Here is a 17,296-nt window from a genome sequence, read left to right as displayed (position 1 = left end):
TATTAATGAGGTTGTTATTTAAACTATATTTTCCTTACATTTTCTACACATTTTTGTTTTGATTTATGGGACATGTATAACCTTTGATATATGTATTGTATTCCATGTTAGTGAGATATATACTGTAGCCTAATAACAAGACCATGCTCTTGCACGTGATTATCTTGGTCTCGTTCTCTGTGTCTCCTGATGCAGCTTCATACTAAATTATATCGTGCAAGAGTTCGTCTTTTTCAATGATTAAATCATAAACTTTTTTTATGTATTCAGGTGTACATATACAAAGCAATTAGTTCTTTTAATAATGCCGCTATACTTAAGAAATCATTTCTGGGTTTTTACCACTAGTTTACCTCGAATCTATCTCCAAATCTGCCAGTCACAAATATGCTCACTAACGTTTTGCGGATCTTTAATTTCAAACTTTTAACTTTTCTCTCTGATGATGTTCTGGCTTAGTGGCTTATGTTGCGGTATTGAAACAAATTCTGAATCTCAATCCGAATCAAATAACTCATCGTCTACTTCCACTCATTATAGCAACACATTTGATCGCATCTAAATGTTTAGTCTTAGACCAAAGGTCGACGTTCTTTCAACTGACCTGCATGATCATAGTATACTATCGTTTCCTGAAACATGGCGTTGTCCTGACGATATAACTATACTGGAAATTCGTTTTTTTCTGGGTTTTCAAACCTATTTTGTTATTGCAGACCAACTAGAATAGGCGGCTGAATGGCTGTCTATGTAAACATCTTTTTGTGTGTCTTACAGGCGTGATGATTTAGAATTACCAACTATTGAATACGTGTCGGTTGAGTGTTATTGTCTAACAAACCAGTCCTGTGCGGAACGTTTTATAGGCGTCCAAGATATCCAGGTTCTACATGGCATCACATTTGATATTATGTTGACTTGAATTTTTATATTGAAGTTAGAAATATAACTATAACTGGTGACTTATATTTAAATGTTCTTAATCCGCATTTCTATAGTTATCGCCCAAATAGACTATTTCCGATCTCCACTCAACACTCTGAGTCTTCCTCTTTTTATTTAGACATTAAATGCAATAACGTATTTAATGCATGCTTTGTTAGTGAACGTTTAGTTGATCAATAAACACGTTATTATTGTCCTATATGTTATGAAAGTCAGTTCTTAACGCCACAAATAGCTTTTACATCATTGCGATTATAATGAATATAAGCTGTCCCAAATTCACTGGAATGATATGACCAACATAAGATATAAGATTCATAGTTCTTAAAGTTGCTCGTTAATGTATCCCTAACAAAATAGTAACCATTTGTGCGAACGAACCCAATGGGATATGTAATGGAATAAGAGAGCTGGCAAGGAAAATAACGTTTTCTCATCAGAAAGCCAAAAAAAAAACCGAAAGAAGAATAGAGGGCAACATTTAAACATAAACGTAATATATGTGCACATACTATGTCAATCTAAACTGATTTTTTAAAAATCAAGTATTCAATGACCTCCATAAAAGTAATACTCTTAATTTTAGAGATTGGTTGAAAAATCATGTAATTCTGATAAAAAAGTTCAACAATTCTACCAAACACCACAGTAATCGATATTTAACTGATTACAAGGTTAAGGCTGCTATTCTAAACAACTATTTTCGTTTTCTGTCATGTATGCATTATCGNCCCCCCCCATAACTAAGTGTATGAAGAAATAGTAACAATTCAAATTAAATTAGTGGGAAAGAACATGCTAGACGTCGTACTTAAATATTGAATACTTAGGATGTCATATTTGTATGATCGTTAGTAAATAATTGATTAAAATGGGGTATTCTACGAATATAAATTGGTATGATATTCTTCGAGATGTTTACATGTATTACAAATACGATTGACTGAAAATATACCGCGTGTCATTCTCAAATACTGATCGAATGAATTTTAGATGAAAAGCGATTTTATTTAAATAATTGATTGCTCTTTAATTTTATAATATATTCAATTTTGCCATCAGCGTTATCGTTAATTGTTATGAACGTTTGTTATCAAATGAAATATTCAACTAAAAGTTCTGATAAATTGTTTTGTTTAAATTTTCCAGTGTCTACAGAAATGCCGAAGGTAAGACGTTGTGTACGTGGATATTTTAATATCGGTCGGCAAAAGATAAATCAAGGAATACAATGTGTGTGAACAGAAACATTTGGCTGAGAAACATTCATATTGATCAAAATTAATATTGAATTTTGTATTTACATTGTCATCAGCGATCAGATGACAAATAATCAGAATAAAACATATTGCAAAATTGTATTGGTGTCTGAACGTTCACGTTTTGTGTGTAAGATGATGGCTGCAATCATTCAATGTAAAAAATAATTCAAACATTTATCCTAGTCAGCCATCTTCAATGTTTTTTCTATTTACACTTTTACGCAGAGGGTATTATGTTCACCATAATCATAAATCCTTCGATATTTGATTTCAACAGGCACAGGTCAAACAACGTCAAGATGACATTAATGGATCTACATCGGTTGAATGTGAGCAAGTTTCGTTTGGAAACTGGAATTTAAAAGCCATGTATGACGCTTGCGAATCGGGAGACAAAGAAAAATGTTTTGCAATTCATGAAAAGTTACCAGCTTTGTTAACACAGAGCAGTAGCGAATGCCTTCTTCGCATTGCTAAATCTGGAAATAAGGATTGCCTTCTCGCTTTTGAATCTGTGTTGCTTGAAGAAAAAGGAGAAGAGGAGCGTCAACAATACATAGCGAATATTGTAGATGCGGATAACGAATCATTGCTTCACAAGGCTTGTCGTTCTGGAAGTAGAGACATGTATTCATACCTCTGTACTGCACATCCATCTCTTGTTGCTTCTACGGACACGTCTACTCTCCTTCAGATAACGTGTGAGCTAAACAAGGCTGATATTATGAGTTTACTGCTACCTTCCGTGAAAGATGAGAATGATATTGGCAAGTGCCTTACGCTGTATCCGTTGGATGAAAATTGTACAAAAGCTGTTGCTTTGGAGCTACAAAAGCGTTTAGCGAACAAGGTGAAAGGTTCCTATCGAATTGAGCCAACATTCAACGGTGTAAGAGAAGTGGTATTCCTGGCTTATGGATTAAACGTTGTTCGTGAGAGAGTGGAGCAATTTGCGGGGATAAAAGTAATATTCAGAAACCCAAAACAAGTCAATGATGAAGCAATGCGAATAGCAAATAGTGAGGAAATGAGGTCATTGAACACACACAACATCAGGGGCATGCAATATGCTGAGAAAGCAATTCAGGTGCATGGCACGCGTCTGATGCAATCACATTCGAACATCAATGCATTGGGAGTCTCGCATTTGAGGTTCAGAAAAGGAAGCAAAGACTTGAAGCTGGCAGAAACAACCCTTGTAGTTATATATTGTAGCTCAAAAGGATTTAGGCCAATACAGGAAGATGCATTTCCGCATTGGCTTTTAGTTGATGATATTGCCGTTTTGATAGATGTTCGTGAAGGATTCTTTGAAATCGCACCACGTAGTTATTCACCAATAGCAAGCTCACATTTCCATTCTAAACTAAAGATGGGTTGCGAATGCGACGTTGAAGATGGTGGAAAGAGGAGGGGTGGAACTATTGGTCCTTTTGTGAAAATACACAGCATCGAGGGTGGTGTTCTCGACGGATTTCTGACATGCGCACATGTTGCTTATGGAGTCAAGGACGGAGAAGATAGTTATGTCTATGATGAAATCAACACTCTAACAAAACTACAAGTCAACCAGCCTGCAGTGGATAACTTCTCCAACCCCAGGCCAATCATCACGTTTGATCGAAAGTGCGGTAAGACCTATCGCGGCACATTTGGTGTAACAGTGGATGGTGTGACCGTAGATGCCGCAGTAGTAGCCGTACAGGATAACAGAATGCCGTCAGGGGGAGAGTTCGCTGTTCTCGATGCAAACCAGCTCGGACAAATAGGTGTGCATTAATTTAATGTAAACTCTTGTTCATTAGCTGATAATTACTAACAAACAAAGTTAAATGTTTCCTTAATATCATTTTTTTATATTGAAACGTCCAAGGTTGCGTGACACATGAACTATACATTTCCGTAACGTAGTTGTAAAGGTAAACAATACTAATCGCTCACTCATTCATAGCCTGATAAAGGGACCAGTCGGTCATAAAACGCAGCGGCACGTCCATACGTACATCGTGTGTGTATAAAGTAAAACATTCATTACATATTTCCATACTTTTGAATCATATTGAAGATAAGTGATGCCTTGTTTTATTGAATGAATTATGGATTTTCTTCGTGTACCTAAACATACTGAAACACGTTTATCTGTAGAACATTAATTCCAATACAAGTACGGCAGTTATATCTCAGTCTAGTTTTGTAAACAGCACGCAAACTATCTCGGATATTTTATTATGAACAAGCTTGAATAAAAACGTAATATTTTAGTAATGTGAAATAGTCAGAATATTAAAAAAAAAAAAACCGTTTCATAAAATTAATCAGTGGACGATGAATAATGTACAGATAATGTGGAATACTGTATTACATATATAAGAGTATGTTTAATTTGTAACATTGCACTGTTATAAAGATTAACAACAGCCTTTCTTTTACAGGTTTCAAAACATTTCCTGTATTTGATTCTGCTGACCAGGCAGAGCCAACAGCGATACTGGATAAAGAAATAGTAAAGTTCGGAGCTAAAACACACGCAACAAAAGGAAAGTATGGATCACTTGTCCACGTGAGAGAACCCATTAAATTGGGAATAGTAGGACCTACTGAATTGACAGAAAGGCGTTTTGAAATGCAGGGTCAGCTTGCGATCAGTAACTGTACGGCAATTGAGCCTTTCATTGCTCGAGGAGATTCTGGTTCAGGCGTGTTCGTCAAAAAAGGTGACGACCTTCGGTGTTTGGGTCTTGTTATCGGCTGTATGTCAGATGGTGCGGGGGTTGTAACGCCAATTAAACCGATTCTCAAAGCACTCGGTGTCGAACTAATGTGCTTTACTGAGCCTATGGACTCGAGTCAGTAACTGGAGTGCATTGGGACGGAATAACCACTAACAGTGTATCACTAAATTCAATCAGGACTGCAATAGGAACTGGTGCGAAGAACGTTGAGACGATTGTTAAATTGTACAAATATAAACGTACATAACGTAACTCCAGCGTCAGAGAGATCTGCAATGCGATACATATATTGATTATTTAAGCAGTAATATTTTAATGAGAGAGATTATACATGATACAAATCGGATGATTATGTTTAGTTTTTCAAGGAAACCTTGCAGAAATACTGAGAGTGGGTCACAATGTCTTCTAAATGTTTAATTTATATTCTTTATACATAATAGGTATTTAGTTGTTGTGTAATTGTATGTATTATTAAGAAACAATGTTTGTAAATCACCGTATTTAATCATGTTTGGAGATAGTGTGTTTTGTATAACATTGTGTGTCGTGTATTATTATTAATAAGTATTATCAATTCGCAATCTAGAACTCCTTACAATGTATGCTTACATCGATGGATAAGTCCTTCAGAGCTTTGAGAGACGGGTATGGGTTGTTTTTGCACCGTGTTATCCTTGAACAAAATTGTTTTATATGTAACTTCTTCAATACCAATTTGTATGCTTGTCTGAGCTGGTCTGAGCTGGTCTGCTGACCAAACAAGTTAAAGACTCGATTTTTGCTAAAATATTTCGATGTGACGCAAACAGTGATGAAATCATAAAAGTAACACAAATGTTAACAAAGGCATTGATACATAAACAAAAAAATAACAAAATAACCATTTTTTACTAAAAGATACAGTTTATTTTTTTAATATTTCTATTTTTGTAGAATTGTTAAGTCTGTAAATGCCGGTTAATTACACAGTTTGAAATACACATTTGTCTGCATGTAGTTAACTAGTTTGATCATGCCGTCACATTAACATCCGCGATATCTCGATGTTTCCTGAACTCTTGTGTCGGGTGTCGTATCTCTGTAATCTTGAAAGGATAGGTATCAGCCTAGCAAGTCACTTTTTGCACCTGACACCAATCAAATAGCTAACGCGTCCCTTCGAATCGTAAATTGGAATCAGGAGAGGTAAGCGGGTGTAACCTCTTGAATCTGAAGGATTCACAAAATTAGGTCTACAAAGACGCCTCTTTAGATGCATGGTTTAAATGTCGATGATGATATAATATAAGGTATAATAATTTGTAAAACACTTTAGATTTACAGTGTTATCAGAAACGGTACACACACAAACATTTAAAAATGTATAATCAAAATCATCGAAATGTATAATCAAAATCCATAATCAAAATCATCTAAATTAATGTTTTGATATGATCTAGGCGTTTTAGTTTAAGTAACACATAAATCAAAGTATCTCTAGTTAACGTTTGTACTCTAACCTTTCTGACATCTTTTGTACATATATGAAATATGTGATTTGATTTTTTATATTAAATATTACTGTTATAGTTACTAAGGAATCAATAGGGTTCGGCTGTACAATTGCTTACGGGAACCTTTCTGAAGTCTGAATAGCCATGATAACCTGTATAAATCAAATGTATAAATCATGGCTATATGTTGTCATAAATATGTGATTGACAGAAAAGCAAACAACAATAACCCGCTTCTATTTGATAGAGGAAATTTCAAGATAAAATCATTTTGGAGGCATTGGTATCATCACAACACTATGTGTGTTTTGTTTGTTTTTTTGTTGTTGTTTTTGTTTTTGTTTTTTTTAAACATATAATTCGAAAGGTTGTTTAAGGTTTCGTGCTTATATTTATCAATACAGAGTCCTGTATGTTAAATGTTCTGATTTTTCGTTGAGGAATGTTGGTGTGAATGTATCCCCTTTTTACCGTCATATGGTTTTACAATATGAAATTAGAAATAATTATTTAGCAGATGGTTTGTTTTCTGTTTTCTAACGTGTTAAGGTTTGTTTTGGAATGAATTTGAATAAGTTTAACTTTAACCTGTAAAGTCATCCAAATTTGTAGTCATAGTTGGCTACCGGAGATACATCAAATTACGCTTAAAACCGTTATTATGTTAGTGTGGATGTTTTCCCTTTTTACCGTCATATGGTTTTGCAGTATGTATTATGTTAGAAATAATTATATAGAAGATGATTTGTAGTCATAGTTGGCTACCGGAAAGACATCAAATTACGCTTAAAAGCGTTAGTATGGCCTGATTTCCAATTGCAGTTATCAAGAATCTGCAATGATAGTGTTAATAGACTTAAGTGCATGGGCTTAAACGATTCATAAGAAAGGATATATCGTGGTCAGAAAATGCTTATCCTGGCAGTACGTCTGAATTCCCAATCGATCATCGGTGGTCAATCGTCAAGGTGGATAGTGCATTCGAATTTCACCTAGACACTCGGGGTAATATTGTTGGTAAGATGTGACATATACAATATGTACCGGCTACATTGTATTTTGATAAAGGAAATATATTAGCAGTACAGGGATGTTCCTAGAGGTAGTACAGGGGAGTTCCTAGAGGTAGTACAAGGAAGTTCCTAGAGGTAGTACAGGGATGTTCCTAGAAGTAGTATAGGGATGTTCCTAGAGGTAGTCCATAGATTGGTCTTATTTTTTTTTATTTTAATGTAAGTGTTTCCACTTTTTATTCTTTTTATTTTGTAAATGTGATTTTTTTTAAACCATTTTGTTTGATGTATTTTGTCTATCATTCTGTAGCGCTAACTTCTCGATGATTTTCTAAAACAGCAAATTAATCACTTATGAATAAACAGTTTTTGTGATGATTTTATTTCAACATAAATACTATTATCTCATATATTATGAACTAACTATTTTTGTTATCATCAACATTTTTCATCTAGTGAACTAAAAAGGACCGAGAAATGATTTCAATATTTACAAATATTTTCCATAATGAAGTGTTGGTCTTGAATATGCTTACACAATAATTGACAAATGTTTTACGTCCACGATTTGGGTCCTAATTTCAATATAAAAAGATTCATTAACCATATGTTTATAAAATACAACGTCAAAAACGTTATAAATAGTATCCGAAATTGCACATGAATCAAGTATTTTCAAAACCTGATGCTGCAACAGATACAAACAAGTGGTAAACACCTCCAACGTTTTCTTGGTTCATTAAATTATTCCCGAGTTCTATCTTTTCAAAATGATATTCAGAATATATTGGTTTGTTTTTGTGTATAACGTTGAACTTGAATGTTAATATTTTTGTTTTTTGTTTGTGTTTGGTTTTTCTCAAACAAATAATTCGAAAGGTTTCTGTAGGTTTCGTGCTCATACGTATCAATACATATTCTTGTATTTTAAATGTTCTGATTCTTCGTTGAAGAATGTTGGTGTGAATTTGTTTCCTTTTTTACCGTCATATGGTTTTGCAATATGTATTCATATTATAAATAATTATTTAGCAGATGATTTGCTTTCTGTTTATACCGTGTTATGTTTGTTTTAGTAAGATTTTGAATAAGTTTAATTTTAACCTGTAAAGTCAGCAAAATGTGTAGTCATAGTTAACTACAAGAGATACATCTAATTACGCTTTAAAGCGTTATTATGGCATGATTTCCTATTACGGTTATCAATTATCTGCAATCATAGTGTTAATAGACTTAAGTTCGTGGGTTTTAACGATTCATATGAAAGGATATCTCGTGGTCAGAAAGTGCTTACCGTGGCAGTACATCTAAATTCCCAACCGGTTCTCGGTGGTCACTCGTCACGGTTGATAGTCTATTCGAATTTCATCTAGACACTCGGGGTTATATTGCCTGGTAACATGTGAAATATAACGGCTATTTTGTAAATAAATATAGTAGGTATATAAGCAGTCCTGATAGATTGATTTAATTTTCTTTTTACTTATAAAGTACTTGTTTCCACTTCCTTTATTTTTATTTTGTTTTTATGATTTTTTGTTTTCTTTTAAATCCAATTTGTTTGGTGTATTTTGTCTATCATTCTGTAACGCGATATTCTCAATCATTTTCAAAAACCGCAAATTTATCACTTATGAATCTACAGTTTTTGTGATGATTTTATTTCAACATAAATAATGTTATCGATTTTTAATATTTACAAGCATTTTCCATCGTAAAGTTTTAGTCTTGAATAGGCTAACGAAATAATAACAAAAGTTTTCCGTCCACGATTTGGTTCCTGATTTCAATACAAAAGATCAATTTCTCAAATGTTTTAATAGTATCCGAAATTGTACATGCATCAATTATTCTCAAAACCTGATGCTGCAACAGATACAAACAAGTGGTAAACACCTCCAACGTTTTCTTGGTTCATTAAATTATTCCCGAGTTCTATCTTTTCGAAATTATATTCAGAATATATAATGGTTTGTTTTTATGAATGACGTTGAACTTGAATGTTAATGTTTTTGTTTTGTTTTTTTTGGTGTTTTTTTCAAACAAATAATTCGAACGGTTTCTGTAGGTTTCGTGTTTATACATATTAATACATAGTTAAATGTTCTGATTTTTCGTTGATGTGAATGTTGATGTGAGTGTATTACCGTTTTACCTTCATACGGTTTTGCAATATGTATAAGTATTAGTATAATTATTAAGCAGATTATTTGCTTTCTGTTTTCTAACGGGTTTGGCTTTTTTTGGTAAGATTTTTAATAAGTTTAACTTTAATCTGTAAAGTCAGCAAAATATGTAGTCATAGTTAACTACAAGAGAGACATCTAATTACGCTTTAAAGCGTTATTATGGCATGATTTCCTATTACGGATATCAATTATCTGCAATCATAGTGTTAATAGACTTAAGTTCGTGGGTTTTAACGATTCATATGAAAGGATATCTCGTGGTCAGAAAGTGCTTACCGTGGCAGTACATCTGAATTCCCAACCGGTTCTCGGTGGTCACTCGTCACGGTTGATAGTCTATTCGAAGTTCATCTAGACACTCGGGGTTATATTGCCTGGTAACATGTGAAATATAACGGCTATTTTGTAAATAAATATAGTAGGTATATAAGCAGTCCTGATATATTGATTTAATTTTCTTTTTACTTATAAAGTACTTGTTTCCACTTCCTTTATTTTTATTTTGTTTTTATGATTTTTTGTTTTCTTTTAAATCCAATTTGTTTGGTGTATTTTGTCTATCATTCTGTAACGCGATATTCTCAATCATTTTCAAAAACCGCAAATTTATCACTTATGAATCAACAGTTTTTGTGATGATTTTATTTCAACATAAATAATGTTATCGATTTTTAATATTTACAAGTATTTTCCATCGTAAAGTTTTAGTCTTGAATAGGCTAACGAAATAATAACAAAAGTTTTCCGTCCACGATTTGGTTCCTGATTTCAATATAAAAGATCAATTTCTCAAATGTTTTAATAGTATCCGAAATTGTACATGCATCAATTATTCTCAAAACCTGATGCTGCAACAGATACAAACAAGTGGTAAACACCTCCAACGTTTTCTTGGTTCATTAAATTATTCCCGAGTTCTATCTTTTCGAAATTATATTCAGAATATATAATGGTTTGTTTTTATGAATGACGTTGAACTTGAATGTTAATGTTTTTGTTTTGGTTTTTTGGTGTTTTTTTTCAAACAAATAATTCGAACGGTTTCTGTAGGTTTCGTGTTTATACATATTAATACATAGTTAAATGTTCTGATTTTTCGTTGATGTGAATGTTGATGTGAGTGTATTACCGTTTTACCTTCATACGGTTTTGCAATATGTATAAGTATTAGTATAATTATTAAGCAGATTATTTGCTTTCTGTTTTCTAACGGGTTTGGCTTTTTTTGGTAAGATTTTTAATAAGTTTAACTTTAATCTGTAAAGTCAGCAAAATATGTAGTCATAGTTAACTACAAGAGAGACATCTAATTACGCTTTAAAGCGTTATTATGGCATGATTTCCTATTACGGATATCAATTATCTGCAATCATAGTGTTAATAGACTTAAGTTCGTGGGTTTTAACGATTCATATGAAAGGATATCTCGTGGTCAGAAAGTGCTTACCGTGGCAGTACATCTGAATTCCCAACCGGTTCTCGGTGGTCACTCGTCACGGTTGATAGTCTATTCGAATTTCATCTAGACACTCGGGGTTATATTGCCTGGTAACATGTGAAATATAACGGCTATTTTGTAAATAAATATAGTAGGTATATAAGCAGTCCTGATATATTGATTTAATTTTCTTTTTACTTATAAAGTACTTGTTTCCACTTCCTTTATTTTTATTTTGTTTTTACGATTTTTTGTTTTCTTTTAAATCCAATTTGTTTGGTGTATTTTGTCTATCATTCTGTAACGCGATATTCTCAATCATTTTCAAAAACCGCAAATTTATCACTTATGAATCAACAGTTTTTGTGATGATTTTATTTCAACATAAATAATGTTATCGATTTTTAATATTTACAAGTATTTTCCATCGTAAAGTTTTAGTCTTGAATAGGCTAACGAAATAATAACAAAAGTTTTCCGTCCACGATTTGGTTCCTGATTTCAATATAAAAGATCAATTTCTCAAATGTTTTAATAGTATCCGAAATTGTACATGCATCAATTATTCTCAAAACCTGATGCTGCAACAGATACAAACAAGTGGTAAACACCTCCAACGTTTTCTTGGTTCATTAAATTATTCCCGAGTTCTATCTTTTCGAAATTATATTCAGAATATATAATGGTTTGTTTTTATGAATGACGTTGAACTTGAATGTTAATGTTTTTGTTTTGGTTTTTTGGTGTTTTTTTTCAAACAAATAATTCGAACGGTTTCTGTAGGTTTCGTGTTTATACATATTAATACATAGTTAAATGTTCTGATTTTTCGTTGATGTGAATGTTGATGTGAGTGTATTACCGTTTTACCTTCATACGGTTTTGCAATATGTATAAGTATTAGTATAATTATTAAGCAGATTATTTGCTTTCTGTTTTCTAACGTGTTTGGCTTTTTTTGGTAAGATTTTTAATAAGTTTAACTTTAATCTGTAAAGTCAGCAAAATATGTAGTCATAGTTAACTACAGGAGAGGCATCAAATTACGCCTAAAAGCGTTATTATGGCCTGATTTCCTATTGTGGATATCAATTATCTGCAATCATAGTATTAATAGACTTAAGTGCATGGATTTTAACACTTTTTATAAAGGGATATCACGTGGTTAGAAAATGTATCCCCTGGCAGTACATCTGCATTCCCAACCAGTTACCGGTGGTCAACCGTCACGGTGGATAGTTTATTCGAATTTTACCTAGACACTCGGGGTTATATTGCCTGGTAAGATGTGAAATATAACAGTTATTTTGTAAACAAAATATATAAGCTGTCCTGATAGATCCATTAATTATTTTCCATTAATTATTTTCCATTAATTATTTTCCATTATTTTTTTATTTTTGTATATGAATTAGTTTTTTATCTAAAAAAAAAATTTCTGGCTTGCTGTTGCTCTACCTTCTCCAACATTTTCGGATAATACAAACTAATCACTTATGAATAAACGGTTTTTGTGATAATTGTATTTCAACATAAATGATACCATATATAATAATTAAAGAATTATCATCAACATATTACATCTAGGGAATTTAAAAATGACCGAGAAATGATTTTAAAATTTACAATTTATTTTCATCTGGTCGCTTTAGTCTCGAATATGCTTACGAAATACACGGCAAAACTTTAAACGATCGGGGTCCTGATTTCAATTTGAAATCATAAATTTCTCATATGTTTAAACAAAAACATAACAAAAGGTATTAAATAATATCCAAAATCGTACATGCATGAATCATTGTCCAAAAGATTATGCTACAACGGATACAAACATGAAGTAAACACCTTCAACGTTCTCTCGGTTTGTTAAGTTCCTGGATTATGACAATTTGAAAGATAACAACTTATATTCAATGCATACAATGGTTTGATTTTGTGAATGACGTTGACCATGAGTGTTAATGTGATATCAACTAACCCCTCGCCTGTGAAATGTAAATCAAAAACAAATTATACACAAATAAACTTGTTTGCTACAGAGTATGTCTTTTTGCGTGTTTTTGTTAAAATGTAGGGGGGGGGGGGGGGGGGGGGGGGGGAGGGGGGGGGAGGCAAAGGGACGGCTGGCTACGCAAGCATTAACGGCATTCAGAGCAGACAAAATGGTCTCCACCAGCCAGAGGACAGTGCTGTTTTCTTGAGTTGCAGATTGATATTAAAATAACACGGGGTCACGACAGGAATATGCTACCTAGTTAATTAAACGTCTACTTGGTGGAGCTGGCGCAAACAAAAAACAGGAAAATGTATGAGCAAACGTTAAGAGCGTTAAGAGATTTGAATTGATTCAAAGCATGTTTGCATCATTTGCACAAAGTTACATTACTGCTGCACCCATTTCAATATTTTGGATCTTTGTACTTCTTTCTACTACTAGCTTCCTTCTATCTCCAGGCGCCTTTCTTGGTAACACCTCTTTTTCGGCTTTAATGTTGAACGTTCACCAAGGTGAGGAAGGCAAAGGTTTCTGTCCCCAGGTCCGGACATACCTCATACCTTTAAAATGGTAGTAGCTATTCTCTGCTTAATGGTCAGCATATATATATGGTAATCGCAATACTTGATTAACCTGTTGTCAGTATAATGTGACCGGGCGGATACTGTGCTGGGGCTTCAGTACGGTATTTCAGTGAGGTACATGTAGCACTTCCCGGCAGCAGGTCCGTTCTATAGAAACAAATATGAGAAAAAATACATCAAAGTACCGCTTGCAGCACACATACATTACAGACAAGGGGGCACGTTGTTAGATTACCTTAACTGTTTATAGGAAGTGAAACATAATAACACCAAAACATACCCAGACTTGTATGTGCATTTTATATGCTGTTAACGTGTTTGAGACCTTGCGATGACGATGATCTGATGCACGATGTACCGAGTTATTGGAATTACCGTACAAACTGAACGTCAAGCAGGGAATATCAACTACATTTTAAGGGGACATGTGAATGTAACCAATTGCCTTCTCAATTTGGTCGAACGATCAAACCTAAAGCAGAATGTGAGGTAATAGACATTTCTCATTTTGTAGGCAGACCTAGAACGGAGCCAGAGATGGGCACTGAGACAAGTAAATTAAGGGAACATCTCAAGGACTCCTGTCCCCCTGCTTGCAACAAAACAATAGAGAATTATCTTTCAGTGTTTCTTACTTACAGTTACATCCCCTTGTTTTCATTACGACAACTAATTGACTGATCGCACCGTACTGTTTTTTTTTTCAAAAACATATTTTTTGAAGATACAGTTTATACTGAAAACAAAGACTCTCAGTGCATGCCACAGCTGTTGACAGTAGAATAACAATCCGAAAATTCACCCTTCTGTAAAGTCCCCAGGAAAGTCTTCTAAGAATAATGTGAAAAAAACACCACCACCTACCACACACACTCTTATTTAAATAGTTTGATCGTATTGTACGAGTTGTATGAGGAAACGTAGAAAATAGCAGAAACCTGAATTGATTTCTACTTTTTTTTAGGAGAATACGCATCAATAAATAAAAGGAAACCATTCCTTTTATTGATATAGCTTCTTTAGTGTTAACACGGATGACAGAAGGATAATGATCGCTTGGTCGCCTTCAAGTACATATTACTGTTGCGACGGAACATTCATGACGTTAACTTATTACGAAGGGACGGTGGTACAATATTTCGCCTCCATGGTCTCTATACAAAAATCCAACGGAACGAAGAGACTAAGATGTGTTGAACAAGTACTCCAGGTAAAACGCTAATATAAGTAGACACCGAATAAGCGTTGACCATTTCTTGCGTAATATCAGCATAAGTTTGTAGATTGTAAATTTTGATCTACAAATATATATGTTATCCCTGTCACTCTGGTTAAATGCTAACCTCTTCCTGTTGACTTTGTTTTGCGCTTACCTGAAGTCACGTGCATGTGTGTGTACACTTTTTTTTTCAAATGACCCATGTATTTGCCTGTCTCTGTCTCTGTACCCAAAATGAGAAAGGTTTACTTGGAGGTTTAAAGGTCAATCTTCACGTGTTTTTTTCTTCTCGACCTGGGGTGGGATTTTAAGTAAGTGTTTCCTAGAGCATCTTTGGACAAAGGGGTCACACTTTTATATAAACGGAGGGTGGGCCCGATAAAGGAAATGGGGGATTTTTTTTCTCCTTCTGTTCAAATGAAGGAATTTAAACCAGATATGGTCTGGCTCTATTTTTTATAAACCGAGGCTGTGTCCCCTCCTCTTTGGGGCAAAAGGGTGGGGCCCAATAGGGGGAAACAAAGGGGATAAAAAAATCCTTCTTCTATTGTACCAATGAATGGATTTTAACTAAACTTATTCTAGAACATCTTTAGTCAATGAGTCTAAGTTTTAGATAAACAAAGGATGTGGCCCTTTTGGGGACAGAGAGGCGGGGCCCAAAAGCGGAAATAGAGAAAAAATAGTTCTCCTTCTGTTCAAATGAAGGGATTTAAACCAAATGTGGTCTAGGGTAAAAAGCCTCACTTTGTATAAACTGGGGCAGTGGTCCCCCTTTGGGGCAGAAGGTAGGTGCCCAATAAGGAAATAGAGGCTAAAATTCCTTTTACTTTTGTGCTAATGAATGACTTTTAACCAAACTTGTTCTTAAGCATCTTTGAGCAGAAGAAATACAATGTTGTATTAACGGACGATGTGCCCCTCCCCCCAAGGGTTTGTTTGTTTGTTTTGTATTGTTTTACGGCCCATCGACAATTTTAGTCAATTAGGGCCAAACAACAGTGTAAAACAAGACATTCACAAAAATACTGAATACATAAAAACAAGAACCAAAAGGTTAAAAAGTGTTAAGATGTAAAATTACATCAATAGCAAACGAATTGTTTGTAAAGTATATCATATCTAATTATAGAGATTAATTGAAGATAAATACACTGTGATCATATATTGATTGCATATAAACTGTATCAAATAAACGTATCATAGTGTACATTTTAAAATCTGTCACGTATTTGTTTGAAATCAGCGCATTCAATCATAAAGTGTTTGACTGTAAATGGCTGGGCAAAGGCATGTCAACAAGGTTGGTCTCCCCAATGATAATTGTAGCTATGCGTGATATAGGTATGGTCTATGCGTAGTCGCGAGAGGACAACTTCCTTTCTGCGGTCTGCTCCACATTTTGCACATGAACCTATATTAGGTTGAACTGAAAATAAGTTATTATTTTTTTCTTCAGTCCATTTATTTTGCCTATTCGTTTTAATAAGCTCTTGAAGGTTTAAAATCAAAATAAGGCAGTTTAATGTCTTTCGTATTGAGGTTAAGTTCTGTCTTACTTTTTCATTTCATTTATTCCGACATGGCCGGAGAAATAAGTTGACAGCAAATTAAAATTATGTTAATACGGAGGGCAATAATGTGTACGAGATTGCTGTTAAAGTTCCGTTTTTTAGTACTTTGTAGTAGTGACAAAGAGTCGGAGCAGATACTAGCTTTTTTCATTTTATTCTTTTCAATTTCATCCGAAGCCAGACCAAGCGCACTTGCTTCAGCTGTGAAAATAGAGGCATTGTTAGGTTCTAAGGTCGACGGGAAATTTGCTGCAGCATCCATTCATCTAACGGCAGGAAAAAACACATTGCGGACAAGGCATGCTGCAGCAACTTTCTCATCGACCTAAGAACCGTCGGTGTATAAGATATTATGTAAAGAAAATCTGGAGATATACTCTGAAAAAGGACTTTTGTATAGAACCGGGAGATTCGAGATTTTACATAACTGTGTAATTCTAAATTTATATCGGAAAGCTGAATTGTCCATAGTGGAATATTAGGTAATGTAGAAATCTTCGAGCATTTTTTGAAGCCGTACGCCAAAAGATAGATTAATTTCTTATTGTGTTTGAAAAGCTGTGTATAATTTTGATAAAATACTGACTGGAAAGCTGGGTTTTCTTAGATTGCTTTTAACTGATAAGCAAACTAAAGTAATAATCTTGTTCGTCTTTTGCTTAGAGTTGGTTAATTTGCTTCAACGCAGAGGCTCGCGGCTGGTGATGCACGAAAAGCACCCGCGGCCAGGCGAAGCCCCTGGTGATGAATTGGATCAAGCATCTGCCAGTACGATTTTCGAGCTGATCCATATATAATGGAACCATACGCAAGCTATGAACGGATAAGCGAGCGATATAGACGCAGGA

The 17,296-nt window shown here is 34.2% G+C and overlaps 1 protein-coding gene across 1 annotated transcript; it reads left to right on the top strand.

Moving 5' to 3' along the window:
- Window positions 1-2,491: 2,491 nt before the first annotated feature.
- LOC110441647 lies at window positions 2,492-5,191 on the top strand. Its single transcript, XM_021484850.1, has 2 exons — window positions 2,492-3,976; window positions 4,640-5,191. The coding sequence occupies exons 1-2, from the start codon at window positions 2,575-2,577 to the stop codon at window positions 5,059-5,061; spliced, it is 1,824 nt and encodes a 607-aa protein (XP_021340525.1). The 5' UTR covers window positions 2,492-2,574; the 3' UTR covers window positions 5,062-5,191.
- Window positions 5,192-17,296: the final 12,105 nt, after the last annotated feature.

The sequence above is a fragment of the Mizuhopecten yessoensis genome, unplaced genomic scaffold (genome assembly GCF_002113885.1).
Source record: "Mizuhopecten yessoensis strain PY_sf001 unplaced genomic scaffold, ASM211388v2 scaffold716081, whole genome shotgun sequence".
NCBI classification, from domain to species: Eukaryota; Metazoa; Mollusca; class Bivalvia; order Pectinida; family Pectinidae; genus Mizuhopecten; species Mizuhopecten yessoensis.
The sequence above is the reverse complement of the archived record's forward strand: the minus strand, read 5'-3'. Positions and strand labels throughout refer to the sequence as shown.